At 34.5% G+C, this 14,343-nt stretch overlaps 1 protein-coding gene across 1 annotated transcript in view; it reads left to right on the forward strand.

The window, feature by feature from the left end:
* FBXL13 (F-box and leucine rich repeat protein 13) overlaps positions 1-14,343 on the forward strand; it is a 218,262-nt gene that overhangs the window by 178,511 nt on the left and 25,408 nt on the right. The window contains exon 18 of the mRNA XM_043588673.1: positions 9,895-9,978. Within this exon, the coding sequence (XP_043444608.1) occupies positions 9,895-9,978 (84 nt within the window). The remainder of the gene's footprint in view (positions 1-9,894; positions 9,979-14,343) is intronic.

Genomic DNA, 14,343 nt, shown 5'->3' on the forward strand with positions numbered 1-14,343 from the left:
TACCACCTACGTCAAGTAAGCAGCATCGCCAACAGTGGGGTGTCTCATATATGTGCCCCTAAAGGGTTGCAACAGCACCTAGGTAGTATTCTTGCAGAAAATTTTTACCTAGAATCTAATCAGTAGGAACAATCAGACAAATCCAGAATGAGAGACATTCTATGTAATGATTGGCCTGAGATCTTTAAAAGTCAAAGGCTTAAAAGACAAAATTTAAAGAAAAAAAAAAGGCAAAAGAGACATGACAACTAAATGCAATGCATGAACTCTGAGTCCTGAATAAAAAACAAATATTGGTTTTCTGTTAAATAGTATGGTATCACTATTAATTTTAAGTATTATAATACTATATGTACTATACTATATATATGGGAAAATGTCTTAAAAATTTTTTTTAATGTTTATTTTTGAGTGAGAGAGAGTAAGCAGCGTAGGGGCAGAGAGAGAGGAAGACACAGAATCCGAAGCAGGCTCCAGGCTCTGTGCTATCAGCACAGAGCCCAACATGGGGCTCAAACTTATGAACTGTGAGATCATGACCTGAGCCAAAGTCGGACGCTTAACTGACTGAGCCACCCAGGTGCCCCTAAAATGTCTTTTTTCCTAGAGAGATACATATAGAATATTCAGAGGTAAAGTATCATGATATCTGAAACTTATTTTCAAATGGTTCAGGTAAATTTATAACATATGTAATATGAAATATATAACAATTGCAAATGTCGGTGCATTCAACATGGAGCACCCAAATACATAAAGCTAAACAGACATAAAGGAAGAAACTGACAGTAATACAATAATAGTAGGGGACTTTATGTCAGTGGATAGATCATCCAGACAGAAAATCAACAAGGAAACAATGGCTGTGAATAAGATGGATTTAACAGATAATACAGAACATTCGACCCCAAAACCGCAGAATACACATTCTTTTCAACTGCACATAGAACATTCTTCAGGATAGATCACATGTTAGGGCACAAAAGAAGTCTCAATAAATTTAAGAAGATTTAATTCACATCAAGCATCTTTTCTGAACACAATGGTATGAAACTAGAAATAAATTACAAGAAAAAAAAAAACTAAAGAGAAAAAAATAACCCACGAACACACGGAGGCTAAACAACATGCTACTAAACAACCAATAGGTCAATGAGGAGGGGAAAATTTAAAATGCATGGAGGCAAATGAAGATGAAAACACAACAGTCCAAAATCTTTGGGATGTAACAAAAGTAGTTCTAAGAGGAAAGTTTGTAGTGATACAGGCTTATCTCAATACAAGAAAAATCTCAAATAAACAATCCACACTTACACCTAAAGGAATTAGGCAAAGAAGAACAACCAAAGCCCAAAGTTAGTAAACAGAAGGAAATAAGAAAGATTAGAGTGGAAATAAATGAAATAGAGACCAAAAAAAAAAAAAAAAAAAGATGAATGAAACCAAGAGCTGGTTCTTTGAAAAGATAAACAAAGTTGGCAAACCTTTAGTCAGGCACATCAAAAAAGAAAGAGAGAGGACTAAAATATTTTCAGCAATGAAAGAGAAGAAATAACAACCAACAACACAGATATAAGAGAATACTCTTGAAAATTATATGCCAACATATTGGTCAACTTAGAAGAAATGGATAAATTCCCCCAAAATTACAGTCTTCCAAAAGCAAATGAGGATGAATTAGAAGTTTTTAACAGACTGGTTATGAGTAATAAAATTGAATTTGTAATAAAAAAAAAACTCCTAACAAATCCATGGTCATGGGTTAGAAGAATTAAAATTTTCAAAATGTCCATATTACCCAAAGCAATGTATAGATTCAGTGCAATCCCTATCAAGATACCAATAGTAGTTTTCAAAGAACTAGAACAAATAATCCTACAATTTGTATGGAACGAACAAAAGACCCCGAATAGCCAAAGCAATCTTGAGAAAGAACGAAGCTGCAGTTATCACACTCCCAGATTTCAAGATATACCACAAAGTTATAGTAAGCAAAAGAGTATGGTTCTGGCACAAAAACAGACACAGTGATTAATAGTAGATAGATAGCCCACAAATAAACTCATGCTTATACGGCCAATTAATTCATGACAAAGAAGGCAAGAATGTACAATGGGGAAAAGACAGTCTTTTCAATAAGTGGTGCTGGGAAAGCTGAACAGCTACAAAAGAAGGCAAAAGAGTGAAATTGGACCACTTCCTTATACCAGATACAAAAATAAACTCAAAATGGATTAAAGACCCAAGTGTGAGACTTGAAACCATAAAACTTCTGAAAGAAAACATAGGCAGTAATTTCTTGGATATCAGCTTTAGAAACATATTTACGAATAGGTTTCCTCAGGTCAGAGAAGCAAAAGCAAAAATAAACTATCGGAACTACACCAAAATAAAAGTTTTTGCAGAGCAAAGGAAACCATGAACAAAACAAAAAGGACACCTAGTGAATGAAAGAAGATAATTGCAAATGATATATCTGATAAGGGGTTAATATCCAAAATATATAAAGAACTTATACAACCCAACACCTAAAAAAAACCAAAAAAATCCAGTGGAAAAATGGGCAGATGTGAATAGACATTTTTCCAAAGAAGACATACAGACGGCTATCAGACACATGAAAAGATACTCAACATTGCTAATCACCAGGGAAGTCCAAATCATCAGGTGAACCAGATGATATCACCAGGGAGATATCATCTCACACCTATCAGAAAAGAAAAGAAATAAGAAGTATTGGCAAGAATGTGGAGAAAAGAGAACTCTTCTGTACTGTTTGTGGGAATGTAAATTGATGCAGCCACTATTGAAAAGTGTGGATGTTCCTCAAAAAATTAAAACTAGGAATACCTATTATCCAGCAATTTTGCTACTGGATATTTACGCAAAGAAAATGAAAACACCAATTTGGAAAGATATATGCAGCCCTATATTTGCTGCAGCATTATTTACAAAAGTCAAGATATGGAAGCAACCCAAGTGTCCATCAGTAGATGAATAGGTAAAGAGGAGGTGTGTGTAGTGTGTGTGTGTGTGTGTGTGTGTGTGTGTGTGTGTGTGTGTTTATATACACAAATATTACTCAGCTATAAAAAACAATGAGCTATTGCCATTTGTGACAACATGGATGGGCCCAGAAGGTCTTATGCTAAGTGAAATAAGTCAGATAAAGACAGACAAATATCATATGATTTCAATTATATGTGGAATTTAAAAAAAGGAACATACAAAAAACATAGACACGAATATAGAGAACAAATTGGTGATTGTCAGAGGGGAAGGAGGTGGGGGGATGGGCAAATTAGGTGAAGGGGATTTAGAGATACAAACTTCCAGTTTAAAAAACTGCATCAAGAAAACTTGTATATATATGTATGTATAGGCAGACTTAAAAATATATACTATGTATATATGTGTATATATAAAAACTATATTCATACAGATATATTAATGAAACTATGTATATTTATACACACACACTCATATTAATTAAGCAAATACAGCAAAATGTTTACAATTGGTGAATTTAGGTAAGGAGCATACAGGTGTTTGACTTAGCTGTATACTAAGTACACACACACATACCATCCCAACATTTGGTAACTAGTTCATTGCTGATGTCTATATACATCAGCTAAACAATTCCAGATGTTAAATTGGGGTGGGGTGGGGAGAATTGTTTTTAAGAATTTGCTCTGAAATGACTTGTGTACATGTAGCTGTTCCTGGCAGTGTTCAGTGTCCCCTCCCACTTCTTCCAGTGACCCCAGACTGAACTACTTCCCAAACAATTCACACAATCCTTATGAAGTCTTTGTTCATGTCATTTCCTCAGCCTGAAAAACTATTCTTATTATTTTGCTTATCAAAATCTTACTTAGTCTTTAAGGCTTAATTCAAATTCCCCTTCCTCCATGAAAATCTTTTCTTTCTTTTTTTTTTTTTCAACGTTTATTTAATTTTGGGACAGAGAGAGACAGAGCATGAACGGGGGAGGGGCAGAGAGAGAGGGAGACACAGAATTGGAAACAGGCTCCAGGCTCTGAGCCATCAGCCCAGAGCCCGACGTGGGGCTCGAACTCACGGACCGCGAGATCGTGACCTGGCTGAAGTCGGACGCTTAACCGACTGCGCCACCCAGGCGCCCCCATGAAAATCTTTTCTAGACAGCAACCTCCCATTCTGTGGTTCCTGTACCTTTCTTGAAACACATGCTCGTTCTTTTTTGCATTATGGCCACTTATGTATCAACTCCTATTCCTTCAAGAGGGAAAGTTTTGTTTTACTCTGTTGCACACAATGAGGCCCAAATTCCTTAGAATGACGTACAAGACTCTTGGGACTTGGTGCCTGCTTTCGAGTGTTATGTCTTGACGCTTCCTTCACTGGACCTGATACCAGAGCTATAATATAAACCAATTACTAGGAATTCTTAAGTTCCTCGATCCAGATCCCTCAGTTCCATGGCCTATGAAGGAGGAAACTGCTCCTTAGGATTTGTGTGAATTCCTGGGACCTTGCACTCACATACCACCTATATATGTATGTATAGGCAGACTTAAAAATATATACTATGTATATGATGTGTGTATATATAAAACTATATTCATACAGATATATTAATGAAACTATGTTTCATTAATAATGAATAATAATAATAATGAATAATAATGAAACTATACCACCTGCAATCTTGGCTACCACAGGAGTAACTTTCCTCTGTGCTTCACTTGATTACAATTTATTCCCTTCCTATACTTTGGGAAAATAAGCCAAAACTTTCCTGCAAAACATTCATGAGTTTGGCTGACTTTTGAAGGACATTAAGGAGGATTTACATTTTCACGGTTACAACTTCCCTGAAAAGTAAGCGTCCACCTGCCCTTTACCCAAGGGAGGCCCTTTTGTTGATTCCTCATTCCTCCTTCTTTTTGTTTTCCCACTCTCCTCTTTCCAACCCCACTAGAAGTAAAGTCCCTAGGACTTTCATCCCAAGCACTTAACAAGTGTTTCAGAGAACACCTAATTTGGAGCATTTATGAACCTCACGGTGCCAAGCAGAACACTTTACCTAGCTGGCTCTGATGTTCTTTAGGTCATTTATCTGAAAACCTTCTGAGTCAAAAAGCGGTTAAAAAATGAATCCTGTTGACTGGAATCGTGTATTTCACTTGTACTGAGAAGCTGTCATCCCATACAAGCACAAGGCAGTTTTCAGCGGAGGCCTTATCTCCTCCAGCTGGCTCAGATTTGCTGCTGCTCAGTTGCAAAGTTGTGTTTACAACAGCAAGACCTTTGGTAACTTGTCCAGCACATTAGATGATGGCATCTCTCGCTCCCTGTCTTGCTAAGAGATTGGCCGTCCAGATCTGAGAAATTTCTGTGTTCATCTTGGACTGAAGGATGCTGTAGGAATATTTCTACTCTGTATTTAGCTATATGGTTATTATGCCAATCAATCTCAGTTTTTACAAACATCTTTATTGAGAAATGATTTAAATACTGTAAAATTCTATGATTCAAAGTGTACGATTTAGTGGTTTTTAACATATTGATGGAGTTATGCAACCATCACCACAGTCTAATTCCAGAACATTTTCATCACCTCAAAAAGTCACCATAAACAGTGACTCCCTAGACTGGACCCACCCTCTACCCCACCCTAGGCAACCACTAATCTACTTTCTGGTTTTATATATTTACCTATTCTGGACTTTTCAAATCAGTGGAATCATATAATATATGGCCTTTAGGGTTTGGTTTCTTCTACTCAGCATAATGTTTTACATGTTTATCTATATGGTCGTATGCATCATACTTTTTTATTGCTAAATAATATTCTGTTATAAGGATATAATACATTTTATTTATCCTTTTACCGGTTGATGGCCATTTGGCTTGTTTCACTGTTTTTCTATTACGAATAATGCTGCTAAGGAACATTCGAGTCCAGTTTTTTGTGTTGACATATATTTTCACTTCTTTTGGGTATATACTGAGGAGTGAATTGCTGGGTCATATAGTAACTTTACGTTTAATATTTCGAAGAAATGCCAGACTATTTTCCAGAGTGACTGGACCATTTTACATTCCCATCAGCAGTGAATAAGGATTTTAATTTCTTCACATCCTCACAAACATTTTTTATTATCTTTTTAAGTATAACCATCATTGCAGGTATGTAGTGATATCTCATTGTGGTTTTGATGTGCATTTACCTAATGGCTAATTATCTTAATTAAATTTTGAGGCCATATATTTTAATGAACAATTATAGTGATGAAACATAGCATTCTATTTTAATATTACCACATAGTGTTTTTGAATAAAGTGGTAAAGAGAATATAGGCTGTCAAATGTCATACTTTGCAGGTGTACTTCGTTTCCAGTTCATCTTAAAAAATTCTAACTCGGCTACATAAAAGTAAAAACAAAAGTGAAAACTCCAGAGATAGTTTCATAGGACAAATTCCCCATAGGATAATAACACATACTTAGCTATTATCAAGTACAGGGCAATGAGACAAACCTTGTATCTCTTACTTATTACTTTTGTTTGAACAAGTTGGTTTCTGCTGGGGGAATATCTAAGCTCCAGTTCTTCTAACATGAATAAAAAAAAATAGCATCCACATCTGGAACTGAGACCACATGTGCTGGCTCCACAGGGTTTAGTAATTTTTTTGTTTTGAAACAAGGAGGCAGAAAACATAATGTGTTCCTACCCAAAGAGTCCACATTTGCAATAAAATTTTAAAAATGAATGGAGTGATTTTATTTTTGGATGATATACAAAACTGTTAAATGAAATTAGAAATTGCAGTTTAAACAGTGGCATCAATTAAGAAGATTTTCTGGGAACACAATCTGGTGCAACCACTCTGGAAAACAGTGTGGAGGTTACTCAAAAAATTAAAAATAGAACTACCCTATGACCCAGCAATTGCACTACTAGGTTATTTATCCAAGGGATACAGGTATGCTGTTTCGAAGGGACACGTGCACCCCCATGTTTATAGCAGCACTATCAACAATAGCCAAAGTATGGAAAGAGCCCAAATGTCCATCGAGGGATGAATGGATAAAGAAGACGTGGTATACACACACACACACACACACACACACACACAATGGAGTATTACTCAGCAATCAAAAAGAATGAAATCTTGTCATTTGCAACTATGTGGATGGAACCCGAGGGTATTATGCTAAGTGAAATTAGTCAGTCAGAGAAAGACAAAAATCATATGACTTCACTCATATGAGGACTTTAAGAGACAAAACAGATGAACATAAGGGAGGGGAAATGAAAATAATATAAAAACATGGAGGAGGACAAAACAGAAGAGACTCTTAAATATGGAGAACAAACAGAGGGTTATGGGAGGGGGTGTGGGAGGGGGGGATGGGCTAAATGCGTAGGGGGCATTAAGGAATCTACTCCTGAAGTCATTGTTTTACAATCTGCTAACTAATTTGGATGTAAATTAAAAAAAATAAAATTAATAAAAAAAGATTATTAAAAGAAAAAAAAGATTTTCAAGCACTTCTTTCCTTGACCTGGATTTCATTTTATTTTTTAAACAAAAGGGCCTAATATGTACATCAGTGAAACAACTGGATATAATATTTGCATAACCCATTTTAAATTATGATCCAAACACTGTATTTAAGCTCAATAAAATGTAAACCAATCCTGTAAATAAAATTTAAAAAGGACAAATCCATATACCATTTCTGGTATTTTCCCTGCCAGTCAGCTCTGGGACCACAGAATGAGAGGAAACTGCTCTTGTCCACCTTTTATAGGAAGCATAATAAACCAGGAAAATGGCATCTAAAAGGCACATTAATCAGTTTCCCCAGTTTAATGGCGAAAGTACTGAGAAATGAAACAGCAGAACCACACATTAAAAAAATTTAAGAACTAAAAAGTGTAATCAATGTTTTTTTAACTAAAAAGAAACAAAGCTTTTAAATCTTTTTTAAAAGTTTATTTATTTATTTATTGAGAGAGAGAGAAACAGAGCACATGAGCGTGGGAGGGGCAGAGAGACAGAGAATCCCAAACAGGTTCCTTGCTGTCAGCACAGAGCCTGATGTAGGGCTCGAACTCATGAACTGTGAAATCATGACCTGAGCCTAAGTCAAGAGCCGGACACTTACTCAACCGACTGAGCACCCAGGCACCCCAAGAAACAAAGCTTTTAAACTGAAGGAGAGAGCTATTTTTGATGAATGATTGTCTGTCTGTAGGCCTTTATATAAAGATCTGTTCCCTCTCCAAGCAATTAAACATAGTAAAATGAGCTAAAGATTTCAGATTTTTAGGCTGGGCACAAGTAAGAATTTACTGACAAATAGATTAAATAGCCACATGAAGTGTCTTCAAAATAATTGACTTAGATAATATTTACCTAAACACAGGTAACAAGGAAATTTCTGGCTTTGGGATTCTGTCACACTTTTTTCCCCTCTTCCTATGCTAGATCCGGGGCAAGAGGAGGAGAAATGAAAGAGTGGCCAATGCCCTCTTTTTATTTTTTAATTTAATGTTAATTTTTATTATTGAAAAAATTTTAATTCCAGTATAGTTAACACGCAGTGTTATATTAGTTTCAGGTGTACAACATAGTGACTCAACGATTTCATTCATTGCTCAGTGTTCATTGTAAGTGCACTCTTCCTCCCCTTCCCCTATTTCACCCATGCCCCACCCACTTCCCCTCTGGTAATCATCAGTTTGTTTTTTATGGTTAAAGAGTCTGTCTCTTTGTCTCTCTTGCTCTCTCTCTCTTTTTTCCTTTGCTCATTTGTTTTGTTTCTTACATTGTACATGAGTGATATCATATAGTATTTATCTTTCTCTGAATTATTTCACTCAGCATAATACTCTACAGATCCATCAACGTTGTTGTAAATGGCAAGATTTCAATATTTTTATGGCTGAATAATATTCCATTCATATGGGTCACATGGTAACTTTATATATACACAATGGAATACTATATACATATATATATATATATATATATATATATATATACACATTCATCTATCAATGGACACTTGGGCTGCTTCCATTATTTGGCTATAGTAAATAATGCCACTATATACATAGGGATGCATGTATTCCTTTTAATTAGCATTTTTGTATTCTTTGGGTAAATGCTCAGTAGTACATTTGCTGGATCATAGTAATTTTAATTTTAACTTTTGGAGGAACCTGCATGCTGTTTTCCACAGTGGCTACATCAGTTTGTATTCCCACAAACATAAGAGGGTTCCTTTTTCTCCACATCCTCACCAACACTTATTTCTTATGTTTTTGATTTTAGTCATTTTGACAGGTGTGAGGTGATATCTCATTGTAATTTTGCTTTGCATTTCCTTGATGACGAGTTATGATGAGCATCTTTTCATGTCTGTTGTCCATCTGGGTATCTTCTTTGGAGAAATGTTTATTCATGTCTTCTGCTCATTTTTTAATTGGATTACTCATTTATTAAGTGTTAAGTTCTTTATATATTTTGGATACGAACCTTTTATCATATATATCATTTGCAAATATCTTCCCCCATTCAGTGAGTTGCCTTTTAGTATTGTTGATTATTTGCTGTGTAGAAGTTTTTTTATTTTGATGTAGTTCCAATAGCTTATTTTTGCTTTTATTTCCCTTGCCTCAGGAGGATTCTATCATACTTTTTATGAAACATTAGAGACAACCTGAAATTTTTATTTAAAATGTTGCCTAATGAAAGTAATTTTACAAGTGTAAAGAAATATAAGACAGAAGCTAAACTATTTTGCATAAAAGGTTGTTATTTTACTAGATATATACTATTTGTACTAAATTATAATCAGAAAATAATCTTTATATTATTTATATTTTAGGGTTTGATGACACTTTCCAGACATAAAAAATTAAAGGAACTTTCTCTATCTGAGTGTTACAAAATCACCGATGTTGGAATTCAGGTAAGATAATTAAGGTCTTCTGTTAAAGAATTATGGTTAAAATTTAAGCACAAACTGAACAAACTTTATAGGTCAGAGTAGAAAAAATAAGTGGATTATAAATATCCTGATTGAGACAAGGTAAACTGGACTGTAGACAGGTCTCCATAGCCTAAGGTGACTAAGGGAATTTATTTTCACGTTTTTCGTCTCTACTCTCTCTCTTCCCAGTGTTAGACTCATGGGATAAATAAGGACTAAAAACTTCCATATAGGACAAGGTTTTAACAAAAGGGGTTACAAAACATTTAGATGCCTGTAATCTACTAAGAGAAAAAGCCAAAAGGTTTTTCTAAGGTTAAACAATGATTTACCCTACTACAGTTCATTTAAAAGTTAAACGTACATTTACATAAAACTTTATCCATGAATACGATAAAGTCAGGCTCTTAAAAGGTCTTTGACAAGGTGACAGAACAAAGGTTATTAAAATAAAACAGTTAAATATTAACATTTCTAATACTGGGCTATCTATATATGTATTTAAATATATGAAATTTATTGTCAAATTGGTTTCCATACAACACCCAGTGCTCATCCCAAAATATGCCCTCTTCAATACCCATCACCCACCCTCCCCTCCCTGGGCTATATTTTTTATATGGTGATCAATTACACTGGAAACCTAGCATGGTGATGACATGGACTCTTAACATACACCAATTACTAACTAATTTTTAAAATATTCCATGGGATGAGAAAGTGCTGATTAAAATATGAGACTAGGGGCATCTGGGTGGCTCAGTCAGTTAAGCATCCAACTCTTGGTTTCAGCTCATGATGAGTGGTTCATGAGATCGAGCCCTGCATCTGACACTTTGCTGACAGTTCAGAGCCTGCTTCAGATTCTGTCTCCCTCTCTCTCTGCCCCTCCCCTGCTTGTGCTTTCTCTCTCAAAAATAAATAAGTAAACATTAAAACAAACAAAACAAAATACGAGGCTAAGTATTAGGAAGCCAGAGCTTTTTGCCATTTCTCTTTGACTCTATGGGTTCCAGGCATTTTTATTTTCGGTCCTTGAAACCTGAAAATTACACTATTTTTAGACACTCTTAGACTTTAAATAAAAGCCTTCTTCCATATGCTAACTACATGATCATTCAGATGAGTGGAAAAAAATGTAATTTTTTTTAAAAATTGGCATGTATTTTTTCAGTGATCTAGAAGAGAAAAGATAAAAAAAGGGAATACAGGAGCACGGAAATACAGAATTATTTAATTATTAGTTACATAAGATCAGCCATTCTATTCAAGTTCACAAAAACTTTTTTTTCTCTTTCTCCTGCTTTTGGTGTGTATATGTATGTTGTGGCTGTTAATCAGTTTTACCTTTCTAAGGTTCCCAGTATACTCACACTTCTGGGCATATGACAATCTTTCTCCTCTGTGCCTCCTCCAGCCCAAGTATTAAGTCCCCAAAGAGAGGAGACAAAGAAGGTGAGAAGAGAAAATGACACAGAAACCTATTTCACAACTCCTTATTTGGATTTACAAGAGAGAGGGGAAGGGAGTAAAATAAGGTGATTATATTGAGATATTTACATTATCCACAATTTATCAGGAATTTGCTTTCTTGTTACTTATAAAAGGTAACTATGGGAGATTCTCTTTTTAGCACAAGACATTGAAACTTACATTCAACATCATGATTTAATGAAAAAAATGAGATAAACATTTTTACCCTGGTTAGGTTTTGCAAGAGGCATGAACATAATCAGAATAAAAAATTACCTCATTTTAGTGTTTAACTGGAAACCGCAGCACATGCAGATTAAGTGTCTGGAGTCTCAGATGTACTGACTTAGGATCTGGTTTTAATTACTTCTTCCAGCTTCAGTCTTTTGTCTGAGAACATTAGACATTTAGTGATCATGTTAGACTAAAATTATTTGGTGCTCTTCAAAGGCACACGCATTTTGGAAAAGATGTTTGATGCAGTCATAACTGAGCATTTCTCAGGAAAACTTCTCCTTGAACATTTTATGAATTTAATTAAATAACAAACTGTCAAGTTTGGCAAAATAATTGGTTTAATTGGGATGTTGCAATATAGAGAAAATGGAAGTTGTCTTGTTACTTGGATAGAACCAACGGAACAAATGTAATTATTTACTCTAGTTGCTTTTATTTTTCTCTAGTTGCTTTTTCTACTCCCTTTATCTCATTTATATTTCTCATTCCCTGTTTTTGGAATGAAGTATGCTGTAAATGCATTTTTGTAATGGTCATATATACGACCATATGTAGGTCCTCTGCAGCTAGACAAAATTTTTTTATTATTTCCGTGTTTGTAAGTTGAGGTAGCTGATTAAGAAAGGGCATTGGAAAGGAAAAAATCAAGGTTAGTTATGACTTACCACAAGGGCTTACACATGTATATGCAGGGAAAAGTGTGCGTACATATGTGCTTACATGTAGATATATATGTAAATGTATACCTATGTATAGTATATGTGTGCAAATTAAATGTGTATACGTTTTAGCATATGTTAGATTGCATGTTTACATGCAACTATGTGTATATCTGCATGTCTGGTATATGTGTGTAAATTAAATATGTGTACACATTTTAGTGTATGTTAGATTACACACATATAGAGATGCTGTAAGATTATATATTTCTAGGCTAAGACCAGATAGTTAGTGATCAATATTCAAAGCAAATCATAAAAATTAGTCTGTTAAATAATTATCTTTTTGTTTATATTTTAATTTTAAAAAATATCCATGTAAATTAAAAGGATTTTTTCTTACAAAAGTGTATAGACTAGCTCTCTGATAGCAAAGGCAATGGATATAATATTGGCAACGTGGGCCTAGCTATCCAAAATCCTTATTTTTATCCTGATTCTGCCTCTTACATAGCTACATAATCTTATGCACACAATTCACTTAGCTCCACAACAATTCATTGCTCCCATAGTGGTTATAATTGTGAGGCAGACAGGAACTAGCACCCTAGAACAGGAGTCATCTTTTCGTATAACCTTTCTGTAACATTTTCCTGTAAGGATCAGATAGTTTACATTTTAGGGTTTGTAGGCCATACAGTTTTTGGTCACAACTGCTCAACTTTGCTACTGTAGAGTAAAAAACAGCCATAGACAACACATAAATAAATGACAGTGACTGTGTTCCAATAAAACTTTATGGACAAACTTGAATTTTATATAATTTTCACATGGCATGAGATATTATTCTTCTTTTGATTTTTTTCAACCACTTAAAAATGTAAAGGCCATTCTCAGAGTGAAGGCCATATAAAAAACAGTGACAGACAAGATTTGTCCTGCAAGTAAAAATTTGGCAGTTTGCCAACATCTGCTCTAGAGTCAGACAGAAGTTTACAGTTTTAGTCTGTTAAGATGTGTGACTTTGGACAAGTTAGTTTCCTCCTCTGGGCCTTGGATTCTTCACCTGTAAAAATGGGTGTAATAATAAAACAGTCTCTGTGTTGTGAGGATTAAATGATATAAAACATCTGAGTACTTAGCATGGTTTCTGACAGAATGCATGATGAATATTGCCTATTACTATGATTATTATTTTATTTAATGAAATAGAAACTAATATATACTAGTAAATAAAAAATAAACATATTTGGCATAATAGTTTGATAATTATTTGTTTACCTTAGTTAACCAGAATCAGAAAGCAGGTAATCGTGACAGCCAAACTACTCTAATGCTAAGGAGATAGTTTAAAGTATGTTCTTGGAAGAAACAGCTTATTAGTTTTTACTTCTATGAATGAATCATGTATTTTTCAGAGGCACTTAAATATAAATGACTAAATTTACATATGTAAAAGCATTTAAAAAATCTAGAACACTACATAAATACAATTGCTATTTTCTTGAAAATAGAATAAGAGAACAAACCAGTTAAAAAGAAATTGGATCGCTGTTTTTCACTGGGATTATGATATTAAACATATTTTTTCAATATGCATAAATTTTCTCTTGAGACTTCTTTGACCCATGTTTATTTAGAAATGTGTTGCTCAACTTCTGAATATTTTAGGATTTTCTAGATGTCTGTGTGATTTCTAGTTTATTTACTTTTTTTAAAAAAAAATATTTATTTACTTATTTATTTAGTGATTTCTAGTTTAATTCCATCTTACCCTGAGAGCATATTTTGTGTGATTTCTAATCTTTTTTGTTAAGGTGTTATTATGCAGGAACACTATTTGTGTGGTAGTTAGATGTGTTGTGGGAGGTCTCATTCTATATTTATATGATTAAGTCTCGGTCTTCAAATGGGCCTGTGTCCCAGGACAGTGATCTTTACAAGTGCTTCCAACCCCTCTCCCTGCCTCTGCTAC

The sequence above is a fragment of the Prionailurus bengalensis genome, chromosome A2, assembly GCF_016509475.1.
Source record: "Prionailurus bengalensis isolate Pbe53 chromosome A2, Fcat_Pben_1.1_paternal_pri, whole genome shotgun sequence".
NCBI lineage: Eukaryota > Metazoa > Chordata > Mammalia > Carnivora > Felidae > Prionailurus > Prionailurus bengalensis.